Source organism: Spinacia oleracea, chromosome 4, assembly GCF_020520425.1.
Source record: "Spinacia oleracea cultivar Varoflay chromosome 4, BTI_SOV_V1, whole genome shotgun sequence".
NCBI classification, from domain to species: Eukaryota; Viridiplantae; Streptophyta; class Magnoliopsida; order Caryophyllales; family Amaranthaceae; genus Spinacia; species Spinacia oleracea.
In genome coordinates, this window is record NC_079490.1 from 184,134,136 (window position 1) to 184,153,360 (window position 19,225).

Genomic DNA, 19,225 nt, shown 5'->3' on the forward strand with positions numbered 1-19,225 from the left:
TAGTTAAAAAAAATAATGTGTAATTATATGTCCATACCCAAACAAGCATTTTTTTATTATTATTTTCTTTCATTTTATGTAGCGGGTACGAGTATGGTTACAGTTATGGATATCATTCAATTTTAAAAGAAAACGGTTACCTGATACAGGTATGATAAGTATTTTTTTTTTCTAACTTAAGTATTTTTTTGTCAAAATCCTATACACCTAACTACCTAAGATTGCACTAATCACTTTATAATTCGAATAAATAATAATTTTGACCTGAACCCATGATAAAATTTCATATGATTTTGTTTTAAATAAATTAGTTAGAATAGATAAAAAAATTATTTAGTCTGACTATAATTTTGGGACGAAGGTGCACATTCCTGGTAAATAAGAATAAATATATACTAAAAGACACACCAGGAATGACACGTGTCATCTCCTGGTGTGTCCTTACATTTTTTTTAAAATGAAATTTTAATTAAAGAATCTTTTATAATATCTAATTTTTTGATTTTTAATTTTTTTTTCCCAAAATTACGATTTCCTGTGTATTATGGCAAGAATTTAACATAATATATTAATACTAATTTGAAAAATATATGTCAGGTATGGAAAAACAAAATTTTTATGATATTATTGTTTTTATAATATACGTAGTAAGTTGCTACTCCGTAATAGCAAGATAGTATTTTGATTTTCATAAACCTTTTTCAAAAAAATTAAATAAAAACTCTTAGCCTATATGCAATAGTTAAAAAAAAAATGTGTAATTATATGTCCATACCCAAACAAGCATTTTTTTTTTATATTATTTTCTTTCATTTTATGTAGCGGGTACGAGTATGGTTACAGTTATGGATATCATTCAATTTTAAAAGAAAACGGTTACCTGATACAGGTATGATAAGTACTTTTTTTTCTAACTTACGTATTTTTTTGTCAAAATCCTATACACCTAAGATTGCACTAATCACTTTATAATTCGAATAAATAATAATTTTGACCTGAACCCATGATAAAATTTAATATGATTTTGTTTTAAATAAATTAGTTAGAATAGAGAAAAAAATTATTTAGTCTGACTATAATTTTGGGACGAAGGTGCACATTCCTGGTAAATAAGAATTAAAGAAATGGAAAACACATGTCTTAAATCCACACACAAAAATATCGGACAAAACAGAAATTAGGAAAACGAAAAAAAAAGAGGGGAAGAGTCTATAACGGCAGAAGCTACTGCTGTATTCTCGACGGGAGCCCAAAACCCCACCCCATCCCACCACCGCCACAACCACCACCAACAACCCCCCTACCACCCAACGGCACACTGCAACAACGCCGTAACAACCACCCACACCTAATTCCGATTCGAATGCGACCGGTGCTACGGTGGCGAAACCAAGAGAAAACACCGAAGATCAATGAGGGGCGGAGAGAATTTGAAGACGACGACGACAAGGAAGAAGAGTTTGAGTTTCTCTCTCTTCGATGGTGGTTGTTACAGCAGTAGTATTATCATTATTAGATGGCCGGCTTGCAAATGAGTTGGCAACCAAGTCTTGTTCACCAAAAACGCAAAAATGGCGGCCCATTAGGGTTGAAGAATCTCGGCAATTCCTGCTATCTTAATTCTGTTCTTCAGTGTCTTACTTATACTCCCCCTCTCGCCAATTTTTGCCTCAAGAATCAACACTCTTCTTTCTGTATGCCTTTCTGTCTTTCTCGTTTTGAGTTATTTTTCGTCTTTGTTTTCGTCGATTTTCGGTAGTTGTTTCGTCTTTTCGAGCTAATTGTTCAGTTCTGTATGTATTGATTTCACATTTTTTTTACTGTAATTGTTTTAGCAAGGGTTAAATTTGCTACCAGTTGGTTTATTGGATTTGGGCTAACTATTTGTTAAAATTCTACATCAATTGGCTAATTGTTTTCTTCGATTTTAATTAGTTGCTTTGGCTTTTGGAGCTAATTGTTCTGTTCTGTATGCACTGATTTGGCATTCTATTTATTTGCTTTAACAATAGTTATATTCGTCACCATTTAGTTTGTTCAATTTAGTCTAGTTAACTGTTAAATTCCGTATTAATTGGCTAATTGTGCCTCTTTAGGGTTTATTTGCTGAAGTCCTTTTTGATTTTTTTTTTTTGTATTTTACTTTTATTCAATTTGGGGGGGAGGCATTTCTCATGTGTAGGTGATTCAATGAACTTCTCTATGATTGGACTAATTGACTGTGGGTGTAGCTCTTTTTTAGAACTATTTTTGAAATAAGTTTTAGGAAGGGTTAATTTGCCACCATTTATTGTTTATGGTATGGGATATAGTCTAACTAACTGCTAAAATTCTTTATAGAATTGGTTAATTGTGGTTCTCCAGAGTTATTTGGCAAACTACTTTTCCAGGGTAATATTTTTGTTTCAAATTGTATTTGACCACAATTTGAATTTGACTGTAAAGCTAAATGGTGGCTTGTATTTCATGTATAGGCGATTCATCCTCTGAGCCTGACAGAAAACGGGACTGCCCGTTCTGTATAATAGAGAAACGGATCGCTCGGTCACTGAGCATTGATTTAGCACTTGATACACCATCAAAGATTGTGAGCTGCCTCCGGATATTTGCGGAGCACTTCAAGTGCGGTAGGCAGGAGGATGCTCACGAGTTCCTCCGCTACGTTATTGATGCTTGCCACAACACTTGCCTCCGCTTAAAGAAATTGCAACAGCAGCGTCCTAGGAAAATCACCAATGGAAGCGGAGGAGAGAGTTTTAGTGGCAAAACTATTGTCATGGATATTTTTGGGGGTTCCTTGCAGAGTCAGGTGAAATGCCTTTCTTGTGGAACTGAATCAAATAAGGTCGATGAGATCATGGATATTTGCCTTGAAATATCCAACTGCAGTTCACTTAAAGATGCCATGAAAAGATTTTTCCAGGCTGAGATTTTAGATGGTAATAATAAATACAAATGCGAAAGGTGAGCAATGTCCTTCACTTATGTTGTATTCGTACTCCTACTTATTCTCCTCTGTTTTACTGATGAACTTTGTCTGTTTAGATGCAAGAAATTAGTGGCAGCTAAGAAACAAATGTCCATTCTTCAAGCACCGAATGTACTTGTAGTCCAACTCAAGGTGGGTTGATGATGCTTCATCTCCGTTTTCAATCCAATGGTTATTTGGATACAGAATGAAATTGAGTCGTGATGTGTTTTGGATGAGCAGAGATTTGAAGGAATTTTTGGCGGGAAGATAGATAGGGTGATTGCATTTGAAGAAATTTTGGTTCTTTCAAGCTTCATGTGCAAAGCAAGTCAGGTTAGCTTGTTACTTTCTCTCTTTCCTACTTATAAACTTGGCTGACTTGTTTACGTATGTCAATCACCTGTTTTGTAGAACATATCAGTTTAAGGTATACTACTCTTGTCTGCATGCCTATTATTTTATTATGTCATGATTTGGATGTTGCTTTGGTGTTAATATGGGATTGAGCACAATGATTTGGAAAGGAAAAAGATGCTTGCCTGTGCAAAATTTGGAATATTTAATTATTTGCTTTATTGCACTCCTTGGTTATTGTGAGTGCCTATGGAAAAAGCTTTTTACAATGAAAATAAGTAATCATTGTTGTCGTACTTGGAGTTATATAGTCTTTTTCGGAATAAAATGCATTAAGCCTTTAAAATGTCAACTGTCAAGTCATATGCTGTGAATTTAGGCGCGCATTTTTTTTACACTGGATATGCTCACCACTTGGTTACTTTTTTTAGGCTTTCAGTTGAAATCTTTTTATGAGCTTGCAGTAATGACGAGAAGTATCAGTGCTGAAAGGAAACCGAAATTTTGAAGTCTTCAGTTGTTTCATGCTAGCTTCACTTTTTACCTTGATCAAAGTTAATGTTAACTTCATGTTAACTACCCATCTCTTTACTTGTACAACAAATAATCTGTTTGCTTATACTTTCTTCTTCTATCTGCAGAGTTTGTTTATGATATACTTCCTCCGTTCTTTTTTAAATGACACAATTATTTAGGCACGTTTGCCAATGCACAATTTCAAACATTAATATCTCTAATTGTGTATCGGGAAAGATTATAAAAAGTTGATATTTAAATAATATTTACTGATACGAATCTAATAAGACCCCACACGACTATGTTTTTTCTTATGTATAAACCACAAAAGGAAGTCGAAGGTGTTTGTGTGAATAGTGTCTAAAACCCCATTGTGTCATGTAAATAAGATCAGAGGAAGTACATTTTTGCATTTATTGTGCAACTGTTATATTTTAATGTGGTTGCCTTGCTCTTTTTGGCAATTCTCCTCTTTTTATTTTTTGTTTGTTCTGAAGTGGAGTAATCTGTGACGGTTGTGCATCTAATGTCTTGCCTTATTGGTCTATTTTTCTTTTATGATTTAAAAATGTTACATATTTTTATGGTAGTTGAGGGGCAGGGGATTGCATTGAAATAGATCCAGTAGTTTGTAAGGTTTTGTTATCTGTTATATAATCTATAAGCGGGTTGTGCAGGATCCTCACCCTGAGTATAGCCTTTTTGCTACCATTGTGCATTCAGGATTTTCACCCGAGTCCGGACATTATTATGCATACATTAAGGTTTGGTTATGATCTTGTACTTATGGAATTTGCTTACTTAATGAATAGATCCGTCATTGGTTGCTCATTTTAGCCCATACTTGCAGGATGCCATGGGTCGTTGGTATTGCTGCAATGATTCTTATGTAACATTATCAACCCAACAAGAAGTACTTTCTGAGAAAGCTTATATTCTTTTTTTTACCCGAACTGGCCAGAGGCCTGTTTCTGTTGATACTGCTGCTGTGTCAAATGGAGTGAAGCCTCATGAGATGAATGGCAGCAACATGGCTAAATCTCCCAGAAGCTCTATTCCTGTGAAAGCTATTAACACAAAATCATCTAATGCACCCTCTTTTGTTAAAAGCATACCACTTGCTAGTAAGAACAATGATGCTTCTGCTGTTCTACAAAATAAGTTCGGTGGCATCACAAGCTCTCTTGGTAAAAGAATTTCTGGAAGTGATAATGGCATAACTGAAGTTCAGAAAAGGGAAACTGTGGGAAGTAATGGAAAATTGGGCCATTCTGTTTGTAAGCAGATGAATGGAAACAACATACATTCTTTGCAAGATAACAATGGAAATTGCAGCAATGGAGAACATATTGTTGTTGCAAATAGCCAGGTTTTGGTAAATGGTGATGCTCATCTAAAAAATGGGACGCTTGGTCCCCTAAACGCAAGTCTCCATGAAAACAATGGCTTAAAAAGCAAAGCGACTGCAGGGAAGATGCTCGACAATGGTGTCATCCATAATGGTCAGAATAATGAGTGCATTGATGTCTCTGGCCCCAGGGGGAAGCTGGAAACTCGAGAGACCGCAAGGAAACAGCTTGACAATGGTGCCATTAATAATGGTCAGAATCATAAGTGTACTAATGTTTCTGGCAAGAGAAATTCTGAAGACAGGGACTCCTGTATTTTGTTAGGCGAAGATGCTCAATCCCTGGCAAGAGTTGAAGAATTTAAGAAACTGTATGTGTCTTATTCAAAATGCTTTCTTCTTCTCCCACCCCAAACCCGTTAAAATAAGACTTGAAAATAAAGAAAGGAGAATCGAGCGTTCCCTCAATTGCCTCCCTTCCTCCACTAAAAAGAAGAAATGGATTTATGCCCCTATTCAGGAATTTCTTATGATACAGATGAGGAACAACTCTACTGATCCAAACATTTATTTGTGTTTTAATTATGCTTTAATAACTGCATTCAGTTCACGATTAACAAACTTTTTCAAAAGAGAAGTATCATTACATTAACAAAGCCTTAGTCCCAAAATGTTTTGGGGTCGGCTAACATGAATCGTCCCCAAAAGAGAAGTATATGAATACTTATTAGTTATAGTTCGAAAGATAAGGATGGCTGGCATGCTAGTTTCACTCTTCGGCTCTTTGCTATTGGTGTATTTGTGACTTGAATACTTGATGATATCTCATCAATGTATTGAAGTTTGAGCTGATACTTTGGGTAAATAAACTTTCATGTTTGGATCTATGTTGATTTTGCATTGATGGTAAGATTTCATGTAAAATTGCTAGCGTATAGATGATTGGTTTATATGATTGACTTTTCAAGTGAAGCTTATTTAGAGTTTCTTCTAAGATGTTAGAGTGTAGCTGCGTTTTCATGTTTTATAAGAAATTGCCAGCATTAGTTCTAAAATTTTAACCGCATAGCATTTGCTTTTGTGCACCAGTTTACTGAAGTGTTGAATGTATTCCTGAAAGGTTTTTCTTGTGTTGATATTTTGTTGAATTTCCAGTCTTCAGAAGGAGGCTGCATTAGTTTTGCAAACATGCGGCTGGTCTGACAAGGTGTACGAGTACATGAGATTGAAGAAGAGGGTGTGTGTGAATGCTTGTAGCTCAACAGATAAAAACGAGCTAAAGTAAGTATCTCTTTTAAATTTGAAACTAGAGTAGTGTTCTTATCTTGGACAAGATTGGTCAATAATGTTGAGATTTTTTCTTGATATAAGGGCATCCCACGACAAACGAGAAAGTTGAAAGAAATGGGGGAAAAAGAATTCATTGTGTGAATGCTGAATACAAGTACTTATTTTTGAGAATTAATTTTTTTGACATAAATTTACTTATTTTTATTACCCCTTATGATATTTTTCTTTAATATATATATATATATATATATATATATATATATATATATATATTTATTTTTTTTTCTTTTTTTTTTCTTCTTATTTTACTTTCATTAATTTCACTTTCTCCCTCTTCCTTGTTTATTCTTTTAACTTTCTGCTCCTTTCTTGTTTGATTGGTCTCCTATGACTATTCATGTTAGCCGATCCCAAATCATTTTGGGACTAAGGCTTTGTTGTTGTTGTAAATTTAACAGAGCTGTTTGTCTATGGTTTTGTATCTCATATTGGTACCAAACTACCAACATGAAATGAAGGTACTATTTCTAACTAAGGCAGGGTTATAACGTTAAGGTTTGACTCTTGAGTCTTGAGATAAGTGGGGGAGGGCATGGTAATGAAAATTGCAGCTTAAATTGGAGAAGAAAAGGGGTTCTAAGATAAGAGTCAGGAGAAAAGAGTATGAATTTGACAGTTGGTTGCAGTGGTTCTTAGACAGTGGACAATATTGTGATTTGGAGTACTAAATTTCTTATTTCTAAGTCGTTGAAGTTCTTGGGAATGGTATGGGATTTATTGACTGCAGCTTTAGGTTTCGGAAGGATGCTTAAAATCTACTGCTTTATCGAAATTTTATTCGATTTTTTACAAGTGGTGGATTTATAGGAGCCTTGGGCATAGGAAGGATGCTTACCATTTTTTTGTTATATATATATATATATATATATATATATATATATATATATATATATATACACACACACACGAGGACGTGTTCACAAATATTGAAGGACAATTTTTTCCCAAATCAATAGTTTTTGTTGCACTGCTAGTCTACTTTATCAGTAAAACATCTCCAAATTATTGCAAAATGAAGTTGCGAACCAGAAAAATATACGCCAAATATGGGAAATGCTCAAATATGCTTGCTTTTTTATGTAAACTTTTTCAAGATACAAAAGTTTTCTTACAAGTGATGGAGAGCTAAACTACAAACTAGGATGCTCGGACTCGCCCCACCATGACACGACGTAGGTGCGGGCACGAAATCCGGACCGGACTCGTCTTTTAGGGTTTTGAAAACCCAGATCTGAAAATAGAGGCCTCAAATCAGGGATATGGAGACCGAGAACTTTGAGTAATGCGAGCTCACTAGGAATATTCGCTGGCTGGGTTTGTTGTTCTTGCATGTTGCAGACAGACTACATGGAAGTCGACCTCCATGGAAGTCGATAACTTTAGGTTTTCTGATTTTAAAAACAAGTAACAGGTGTGGGACAACTGTCAGCAACTATCGCTTCTTTAAAAGTGAATTAAAATAATAACTTGGGATATTTTCAAAATAATAATAATAATAATAATAATAATAATAACGTGGGATAAGTAAGCAGGTAAGGGACAACTATCAGTACTTTTTATTCTTATTTTTTTATTAACTTTTGATATTCTTTTCGACTTCTAAACCCACTTTCTTATTTTGGGAAAAGAGATAACGTGATTTTTAATTTACTAGTTTCAACTTTCAAAACATTTACTTAAAAAAAAAATTTAATCACAAAAAGCACTTCTATTTATTAATATTTATACGGTCATTATAAATATATGAATAAATTAAATCAATATTTTTTAATGGTTGTCGTGTCTCTGAGTCCGTATCTGACTCTTGGACACTTCCAAAATGTGTCCCAAGTCCTATATTTTAAAAAAGTTTGGGTCCAACCCTTGGACCCGTACGGCCGTACCCGAGTCAGACACCCGTACATGAGTCCGAGCATCCTAGACTACAAAAGTAGAATTAGGTGTTTTTGGAATTGGTAAAAATGAAGAAAAACCAATATACAAAAGAGCTAATCTGTGATCTTTGTCCCGAACTTCTAGTTAACACCTGAGTTACTCTATCAAGAATTAAGACTAAGTTTTTGTTGTAGGCTAGTAAGCAGGTGAGGGACAACCCTTGTTCCTTTTGTCTGTTCTTCAGGCTTGTGTGATATAAGAACCACCCACCTTACTTTTTAAAAGTCTTGTGACCTATGTTTCCCAGAATTGGCACTAATTTCTGCTTCATATGTGCGGATATGACACAATGGCACAATGATGTCTGAGTAAAATATGAACCTAAGTTTGACCCTTTAATTGGACAATTATGCTGCTAAGAACCACAAGTTAAGGGAATTTGGGAGATTGAGAGGGCAGAGAAGAGGCAATCTCTGTCTTTTCTTGGCCTCTATGGTATAAAGGTTTTGGACTCTGGGTGTTGTTTATATAATTATATGTGTGGATAAAGAGAGGCTTCAATGTAAATAGTCTTGCGAAGTTGCGAGTACTGTTTCTTTAGGGGATCTTTGTGGCCTTCTCTTTCCACAAATCCAGTTTCATGATTTATGTCGTAATTATTTATCATAATTTTTTTTAGTAGAATTCAAAATGATGTGCCTCAGGCATGTTCTCTAATTCAGGAGAGTGCTCTCCTGTCCAAAATTTGTGCCTGCAAAATAAATGCAGTGATTTGTACCCGTATTTTGACACTCGTACCGAGTGTCTGTAATATAGATTTTAACAATGAAAAGCTAACTTAGACCCACTTGCTATTTTGATATCATTTGGTCTGTTTGAGGTGATAAATCATGGATTGCTGTATCATGATTCTTCAACGCTGTATAGAATCTTATGTATACAGGGCCTGATGATCTGGTCTTGTAGTAGGATTTTTTTTGGTGACGTAAGCGGTATACCCATTGTAGTCTATCCCTGTTTGATGAGGTCTTCACTTCTACGGTGAAGCTCTACAGTCTATCATGTGGTTGTATTTCTCTTGGTTTTTCCAATTATGCTGAGAAATTATTGAGGACATGGCGTGCTGGAGGTATTATTTTTTATTAGAGGTGGGGGTGGGCCTAAGTATATTTAATGATCCTTAGTTAATTACGTGTTTTCCATTTCTTATGATGAATTACAGCGTGATTAATCATATGTACTACCTCATCTTTCCGAATTCCTTATTCAGACTCTTATGATGTATCTATCATTGAAATTATCATTTGGTATAATTGCAAATTATGTGATTGTTGTTATGGGGTGAGTCACGTCACACGTCTTGATTTCTTGCCGAGGAGAGATGAGTGGGCACTTGTCCATGCACTTTTTTTTGGCGACTTATGGAGGATTTACTTTAGTTTTGGATTCTATGACGTGAGTTCTTCGATTCTAGTCCAACTTCATTTTTCGATTTTAGTCCAACTTCATCTTTTCAATTCTAGTCCAACTTCATTTTTTCAATTCTAGTCCATCTTTTTTCGATTCTATTACATGAGTTCTTGGAGCAGACAAAGGATGTTAAAATTTGTGGTACTTTTGGGCTTTGGGATGATTGGCTCTAGAAAATGTTAGATTTTCCCAGGATTGAGTCGTGTAGTCTCCTATTCTTCTCTTTCCCTTCTTTTTTCTTTCTTTCTTTTTGGTTGGTTGGGAGGATATAGACCATATAGTAACTTTAGCCTCTCCTTGGAGTCTTGGATTGATGCTCACTGCGCATTCCCTGGTCTTTGACTAATACATTTATTATGTGACTGTAGCCTTTTTCTCCCGCCTATGCTTGTAAGTTTGCTAGACCGTTGATTCTTTCTTGTTCTAGGTCTTATAACTTCGTTCCTAAATGACACTTGTCTTTTTCAAGGATAAGAAAATCTTTGGTCTGTGTTTTTCAGTTTAGTCTAGGACTCCGTGATGCATCAAGTACAGGGGAAAGAGCACTTTAGGGAATACAAATAAATTAGTTATTCTTAGCTTGAGAAGGAAGGCAGCTAGGAGTTACATATAGAGGTCATTGAGAGGGAAGGTTCTGATGAATATTGATGAGAAGTTATATTTTACTTGTTTTTAGGTTTAGGAGGTGTGTCCAGCCACTCGAAGATCTGGGATTGTAGCCCCAGTTGACTACTTAGTCACGTCGAATTACAATCAACTATCCATTCTTTTCCCAAATTTCTTCTTCTTTCTTACTTTTGTTTTGCTGTTTATGCAATCTATTACAGATTCTTTGTTGTTTGAGTGAAATTATGATTGTTTATACAGTTTGAGGAAGATGTGGTTTGATTATTTATTTTGATGAGCAAGAAAAGGTGATTAATTCTTGCAGCTGAGGGGATTCCAGCTTTAAGAGTAACCGGCCAATAAAGTTTGTGATGTTTTCGGAAAAGATGGAGTGTTACATTGGTGATTTGTTATTTCTTCACGGGTCAGATGATAGAGGGTGGGAAATTAAAGAGCTGTCTGATCACTTTGCTTTTAAAGGAGTGAGCTACTAATTCGAGGAACTTTAGGTCAATTAGTTGGTTAATACTGCTTGTGAGTTTCAGGCTTGCTTATTCCTTGAGACTGAGTACCTCTGTTACTTGACCCCACTAGTTCTGCTTAGTGTTAGTTTGAAGATGGTAGTGTCACTGGCCATAGTTGTCAACATATATGTGGACGCGTTTGCCAGGAACTGTCTTTGTTATGGACTTCAGAGGCCTGTGGATGTGCATGGTATAATTTATGGAGTACAATATGGTTCTAGGTGAAAGAATTTTACCTAAGTGTGATACCATAGCATTGTTTTTTTGCTTCTCTGCCTCTCTTGTTTAGCAGTTTAGGAGTACGAGTTGGGCTTTCTCATTGAAGGTTCTTAGAGGGGATGATATGCTCGTTCTCTTTCTTTTATTGTCGTTAGGTCCTCTTCCATTATTTAGTATGACTACAGCATGTGGAAGGTGTTGCGGATGTTCGTATTCGTTAATCTGTTTCTGTGTCTCGTTTGCATTGTGATAAGGTATTAAGAATATGATAACTATTCTATTCTTAAGTGTTTTGTTTATCCTAGAGCTTAGACTTTGTAGGGCATATGATCAACAGAGAGAATCTTAGTTTTATGTGATTAACATTACCATCAAGATTCTGTGACCTTCAGTGTAAGCTGGGTGGTTTAATTTCGAATTCAGCACATTCTTAAGGGTAACGTTGAGTGTTTAAAGAAATCAATCGTGCCAGTGTGCCACTAGTCTAAATAGCTGACGACAGCCTATAAAGACAAGTGAGAAATACTTTAGATCTAGTGCCAGTCTAAATAGCTGACGACAGCCTATTTCTCTTTAGCTGGCAGGGTTTTCTTTAAATGCCTTTGTTTCTTTCAGTCTAAATAGATTATTCTGTCATGATGCATCCTCGTGGTTTGAGGATTGGAGGAGAGGAGGGAAATCTTTTGAGCTGAGGGGGTTCATTTGTGCACCTAAGGAGTGCTTGATTTTGAGAGTGTGTTGCTTGAGAACATTTCTCTAATTCTCTAATTCTCTGATTGTGAAGTGGTTAGCTTCTTTAGAAATGTCTGGTGTTTCTCCATGGAACCAATTTACCGTGACACCGGCGGGTCAAGACTTGATAAAATTATACTCTGCAACAGGGACAAGTTGAATTTTGGATAATGCTTCTCAGTAATCTTCGTTTCTGAGGATTCATGTGTACCTTTTTCCTAGATCAAAGGGGATTAGTGATGGGACAAAATATTTCCTTGGAATTGCACTAGAAATGTCAACTTTTTCCCTTAATATACTCCCCTCTGTTTTTTTATATGTACCCACTTTCTAAAAAGGGGTATTTTTCTTAATTCTACGCACTTCTACTTTATTCTACTTTTGGCAAACAATTTTACCATCTTACCCTTTTACCCCACAATAACTACACCTTTTCACTATCTCTCTCCTACTTTACCCGCCTTTTCTTATACCCATCCACCATTTTACTCCCTCTCTCTATGTTACTTCGACACGTCTAAATAGCCCTCGTACCCGGGTCGACCCGATACGACAAGGATCCCGGCACGGAATCCGCACCGGATCCTTGTATGGTCGGTCGGACACGGTGGGATAAAAAAAGAGAAGCAATTTTTTTTTAAAATTTCTTTTTCAAACCCTAGATTTGTTAATTGGGGTTGAAGATTACCTAATTTCGTGTTGAGGTATTAGGGCTTTTGTTAGAATCGTGATTTCGAACATGATGGTGCAATTTTCGTCGACCATCCCAGGGTTGGTACTCGCCGGCGGCAATGAGGGATACCGCGGTCCGCGGCGGTCTGTTCTTGCTTTCTGAGAATTTCACGGTTTGTTGCTGATTTTTAGGAAGAAGGTGAAAATAAATACTCCAGTAAACACAGTCACGTGACTGGTGACTTTACTTTATTCTTTTTATTTTATTTTTTAATGATAAGTACTTTATTCTTTTTCCTCCTGCAGTACACTGTACATCGTTTTTCTTTTGATGGAAAGTACAACAGCTACCCACTTCTTTTCCCTTAATTACTTACTTTATTTTTATTTTATTTTTTTTTGTTTTTTGACTTTCGTTTTTTTTTTATTTTTTTATTTTCCATATCCCCGTACCCGTGTCTAAATTTAGGACAGGGTCCCGTGTCTTCAAATTTCAATTTTTCGAGTCCGACACTCGGATACGTACTCGTGTCCGACACCCGTACCCGAGTCCGAGCAACATAGCCTTACTTTTTTTACCTTTTTCTTACACCCGCTCACCTCTCCTAGAAGCAAGAGTCTACAATACTCCCTCCGTATATAATTAATTGGTGCACTTTGACCGGCACGGAGTTCAATGAAAGTGAGTTGATTTTATTAAAATAAGATGTAAGTGTGATAAATGGAGAAAAACAATGGTAATAAAAGAGAGTGGGGGTATTAAAGTTAAAGGAAAGAAAAGACAAGGAATAAATGATAAAATATTACTAGTGGGGTCCTTGGGGTGAGAAGGAAATTATAAATAAGAGGAGAAATAGCCATAAATGGAAACTGGAAAGTGCACCAATTAATAAAATACGTCCGATTATGGAAAGTGCACCAATTAATTGTGTACGGAGGGAGTAATGGGGTACATAAAAAACAAACAGAAGGAGCATGGTCCATCTACCTCAACTTAAGGAGCTGTCATGCGGTGCCTGTCAATTTGGTGTTCATATTGGTTTCGGGCCGAACAATTCAAATATTCAATACGGGTCGTGTTAGTTCCAGGTGAAGTTAGGTCCCTGGTCAATCGTGTTCTTTTTACGACCAGTTGGTTAGTGTTTGGGTCGGGTTATTTTTAGTTTAGATTATGTTTAGGTTGGATTATTCATTGCCCATCAGTATTTTCCGCAACCTGGTTTTGGTTATTTCAGGTTTGTCTTTTTTTAGGAATGGGTCATCTCAGAAATCTCCATCAACTTGGTTTGGATTTGTTGGGTTATTTTGGGTTTGATAGACGGTCTATTTTCAAGTTTGGGTCATGTTCAGATTCATCTCAGGTTTTCCCATCAAGTTGGTACTTGGTATTGGTTATTTGTGCTTGAGATTTAATAGGATATCCAGTTAATATGGAGTTTGACTTGGCTCAGATTTCATTTTTGGGTTGGTTTATTTCAATATTGGTTTGTGGTTAACTTTCAGTTTGAGGTAGCTTGTATTTTGGTTTATTACTTGGTACTGGTTATTTTTGGGTGAAGCTTAATAGGGTGTCCAGTTAATTTGAACTTCCACTTGGCTCAGACTTCACTTTACGTTGGTGTACTTCAATATTGGTTTGTGGTCAGTTTTCACTTCGAGGTAGCTTGTGTTTTTGGTTTATTTGGTCATGTCACTTTATCAGTTATCTTATTGCATACACTTGTCATTCCTCCCTGCATCTTGAAACCCTGGGCCACACAAGTTGTAAAAATTTGGTTCGAGCAGCAGCTTTTGTCTTCCAGTACAAAACAAGTCAATGCCTATGCTAGGTTGCAGTTAGAGAAAAACATTAAGCACTTCATTCTAATATGTATGTAATGGGGTCTAAAAAAAACTTGGGAACTTGAACTGTTTTCTGCATCTCCTTTGTAAAGCAATATATAATCCAGGTTGTTTAGGGGTGGGGGGTGTTTAGCGGACAAGTCTGGTCATGGTTCAGAAGCTTCCAGAATAAATTCACTAAGATTGAGAGTACTAAGCTGGCAATCAAAGTTCTTTACTGTCTGTTAGTTGGTGTACTGCTGAAAAGACATCGTTTTAAACGGGACGTATTTCACTGGTGAATTGGTTGGAATTGGGATAGATGGTTTTTCCTTGTTTACTTTAGGGGGAGTGAACAGGTGGATTTGTTGAGTTTTTTTCGGGAACATGCAATTTAAGCACTCAGTAGTCAGCAGTATCTCTATTTATGAAGAGGCTATAACTGAATACTTACTATGATATACGAAGTAGATTTTAGCCTTTTAGGTCTGTTGAATCCATTCCACGGTGTTTATTCGGAGATTTGTTTTGTTCTACATCGTAGACTTTCTGATGATTATTCTACTTATGCCAAAACATTATAAACACTAGATACAATTCTTCTCTAAATCGTGTAATTTTTTTAAAAGTTTTATTAACCCGCTTAAAGTAATACGTCTGTTGAAAGTTAATACTAAGTGTCTGTAGATGGTTTTCTCTTTCTCTCCCTCACCGAAGCTAGGATTGGCCGAGGCCAAAGCCCCAATTGACCTAGACTGAGAGATCTTTATCTGCGTTGAGTTGATGCTAGTAATTTTATGTAGTTTACTACATGAGTCTTAGATCTATGTGCGTTTAGATAGTGAAATTAGATGTTTGTAATGTGGCATCTTATCTCTGTGGATGCTGAGTGATTAGTGAAAGGCGAACTTATGTCTTGTCTCTTGTGCCGACCATTTATTGGCGTGTTTCAAATTGAAATTAGATATTGCTTTAGGAAAGACAAGACATAAGTAGGGTTCTCCAAGTCTCATGCCCCTCCTACTTGGAGAATACAGTGGTGGATCTACCATTTTGTCCTGTTGTGGCATTATTAAAGGCTTAGTTTGACTGATGTTGCTGCATTATCGCCTCGTCAATCTGGTGAAGGAGGCCTGAACTTAGATAGGTTATCCGGATCGTAATATTCGATTGCGGTCTTCTAAGATTCCTCAATTATTAAAGTTTGCAGATGGGGCTTTACTGTTTAAACATGTTCTTTAATGCAACTTAATTCAAATTTGGTCAGCGATAGTTGAACATGTTAGATTTTGCATTTATGTTTTGGAGGCACCTAATCTTTATTATTTCTTTGCAAAGGCCTACTTATAGCCATTGCATTCTATAAACTCTCCAAAACGTGTTAAAGGTTCATTGGCTGCAAACTGATGTTGATATTGGTTGTTACGTTACAGGAAAATGTTGATTGCTGATGCCAGAACAACATTTATTTCTCAAATTCCTGGATCTTTGAAAGGGAGTCTAATCGAACATATTAGATCATTCAGCAGCCAGAAATAGTTGATAGCTTTTGTTCTCGAATCACTTGGCAGAGGGAGAAGGCATCTGGCACTTTCCGTGCGTCACTACGAGTGGGTTGTAAACTTGTTTTGCTAAATTTGGGGATGTGTATTGTACGGCATACCCCCCCATATATGCTATACAGTTGCTGGTGACGCATAATTATTAGGACACATTGCCTTATTCTTCTGCTGCTGAAAGTGATTGCAACTTCTCTGATGGAAATTCTCCAGGGCGGAAAGGTTAGGATTAGTCGTGTCATGCTATAACAAAAAGCCAATGTTGAGGTTTGGTGGGTTATTTTGATGGGGATGCTGGGAAATTGTTACTTGTATGATATCCTTTTTGTTCTTCCTTTAATTATCCCATTTTATGGATGTGCAACAATTTTTATCCATTAAAATGTGGCCGGAGATACCTCAGTTTTGAGCTTCTGTATTGTAAGTTTCATTCATCTTTTATTTCATTTCATTTCATTTCTTTTCTATATGCCAACTACTCTCCAGTGGAATTATCATGAATCCGCTATGGTCAGGTTTAATGATAATATTGCAGACCCGTTAACTAAAGGCCAAGTTAAGTTGTCAGGGGAAATGAGGTTAAGAGCTACCCCGTATTAGGTAAGTCGCAGGCTTGTAGCTATTGGAGATCCTAAGATCTAGGTTTAAAGGAATTGTGTGTGAAGGATGAAAATTTCCTTATTATTAATTCATGCATGGAGCTTTTGATGCAGAAGCCAGAGATTATAGTCCAACACGGAGCATGGAATACAAATGGAGTAGCAGATCTTTTGGCAAAAACCTGTAGAAAACTTGATTTCTCTAATTATGCTACAGTTATTCTGAATCAGGCCCCTAACTATATTGAGCATGTAATATTGGAGGAGAACCTCCCTGAACCTTTTTCTGATGTAACTCTTATATTTGATTTAAGGTAATTTGCTCTTAGCGTGCAAAGAAAGAAAAATGAAAAAAAAAAAGGGACAATCATGTTAGATGGTGATAAAAGCACCGAGGGCAATGCAAATTACAAATAGGGGAATATTCGAACCTAAGAACTATCATACACAAATTACAAATAGGGAAGGGTATTCGAATCTGAAAACTATCATACACAAATAGGGGAAGGGTAGTCGAATCTGAGAACTACCATACACAGACCCTCCAATCAAACTTATGTGTTACTACTTGGCATTATTAGGGGTAAGCAAAATCTGAACTTTTTATTCAATATAAAGGTCCATAATACATAGTCTTATTGTAACAATATCAACTAGGTATTTGTTGGTAGTCTAGCAATACATAAAATAAAACAAAGGCACTTCTCTAGCAAGAAAGTAAAATTCTTGGAATTATTCAATTCCAAAGTGTTGTTTCCTTAACCCCAAAATAAGCTCAGAAACCTTGTGCATTTCAGGGAGAGATTTCTTGACAGACTCTCTTTGTTCACAGCGTTTCGCCCATTGAATAATGTTAGGACAATCTGCCTCAATAATGAAATTACCACAACTTTGATATGTGTCAAACCAACTGTAAAATGGAATAAGAGCAATGTCCACAAACCCAAATTTATCACCTCCAAAATAACATTTATCTCCAAGTTCTTCCTCTAAAAGCTTTAAGCTTTCAACGAACTCCGTTTTCGCCGTTTCTCTTTCCGTTTGTTCTTTTGTTTTCCATAACTTCAAACTTGCCGGATAAAACTGTTTTAACAACACACGGGTTAATTTATCATTCATCAAACTAACGGAAAACCATACAAATTCCCTTTACAAGGTAAATCACTAGCTCCAAGTAGTGCCGCCTCCAACTTTCGTTCAGTTTTTTTTTTTTTTTTTTTTTTTAGTTTTCTATTTTTTATATAACTACATACAAATTTCTATTAACGCCTATTTAGTTTATTATTCAATCTAAATCATATGAGCTTTGAAATTATAAAATCAATATGATCTCGAATTCCTAGCTCATACTTCTTTGTGGCAAAACATACGCAATTTAGAAGATGGATTATGGTGTACCTTAAGAACACTAGTATATAATTAAAAGAACATCTGGTTACGAGATTAGTATTTTTTTTATTTAGGTTTTTTTTTAATAAATACGTAGGGAATTATTTAAGGGATACACTTGTTTTTTAAAGATCCTTAAATAAATAGCAAGTGTATCTCTTAAATAGCAAGTGTATCTCTTAAATAAATATTGCATAAAGATCCAATAATTCCCTACGTATTTATTTAAGGGATACACTTGTTTTTTCCGGCCGTATTTATTTAAGAGATACACTTGCTATTTTTAGTAACTTATCAACACCACAATCTAATTAAATAATCCATCTACACCCATCCCCTACCTCCCACCCCCTAAAATGACATGGTCCCCACTTGTTTTACTTATTAAAATATCTATCTAACCCCACTTGTTTATTACTTTATTTCATTCAATTCTTTTTCTTAATACTCGTGCCCGGCCGAGTGTATCTCTTAAATAAATACGGAGGGGTATATATTATATCGCATTTTCTTTTGCTTTAGTGTCATGTTCTTTTATTTTTGCACATATGTTCTTTTGGTGCACCATGCTCTGTGTGCACCACGGTCCATAGTCCACGGATTGACATAGGTCATATCGGATAGGTAATACTTCGTATTTGGAGAATCAAATGATATCTTTAAGCTAAAACACTTTTTATGAACGCATATTATTCAAGAACAAAACTCATAATCAAATAAACTACTCTTAATCATATATGAAAAAAAGACTAAAAAAAAATAGGATAATTTAACAATATCACAAAAATAAAAGTGAGTACCTTTTTATCAACAAAGTCAGCCCAAAATCTTGATTGAGATTTCTGGTAAGGATCAGAGGGCAACAACGGAAAATCTCCCTTCCAAACTTCATCAATGTATTCCACAATAATCAATGATTCACAAATCGGTTTTCCATTATGAATAAGAACCGGGATTTTTTTATGAACCGGGTTCATTTCCAGGAACAATGAGCTCTTATTTTCACTCAAAAGATCTTCGACTATGCATTCATAATCAGTGATGTTTTTCTCAGCTAATGCTATTTTGGGTCTCATACAATACATACTTGCCCAAAAATCTAGTAACACCAGCTTCTGCTCATTTGCCATGGTTTTAAGTTCCTATGGCTACTAGCTTAGATTTTTCAAATGGGGAAGTTTTTCTATCTTTTTTTGATTGAGATTGTGAGGGGAATATGG

General features: G+C 35.8%; 2 protein-coding genes across 2 annotated transcripts; one reads left to right on the plus strand and one right to left on the minus strand.

Annotated features, from left to right (window-relative positions):
• Nucleotides 1-1,161: 1,161 nt before the first annotated feature.
• LOC110805628 (ubiquitin carboxyl-terminal hydrolase 25) lies at nt 1,162-16,484 on the plus strand. Its single transcript, XM_022011251.2, has 8 exons — nt 1,162-1,694; nt 2,475-2,964; nt 3,046-3,121; nt 3,212-3,304; nt 4,519-4,605; nt 4,692-5,560; nt 6,345-6,470; nt 15,892-16,484. Exons 1-8 carry the CDS (start codon nt 1,517-1,519, stop codon nt 15,995-15,997), a joined length of 2,025 nt encoding a protein of 674 aa, XP_021866943.1. The 5' UTR covers nt 1,162-1,516; the 3' UTR covers nt 15,998-16,484.
• A 716-nt stretch (nt 16,485-17,200) lies between these two features.
• LOC110805638 (probable glutathione S-transferase parC) lies at nt 17,201-19,225 on the minus strand. Its single transcript, XM_022011261.2, has 2 exons — nt 18,806-19,225; nt 17,201-17,699 (listed from the first exon to the last, which is right to left on the minus strand). The coding sequence occupies exons 1-2, from the start codon at nt 19,133-19,135 to the stop codon at nt 17,349-17,351; spliced, it is 681 nt and encodes a 226-aa protein (XP_021866953.1). The 5' UTR covers nt 19,136-19,225; the 3' UTR covers nt 17,201-17,348.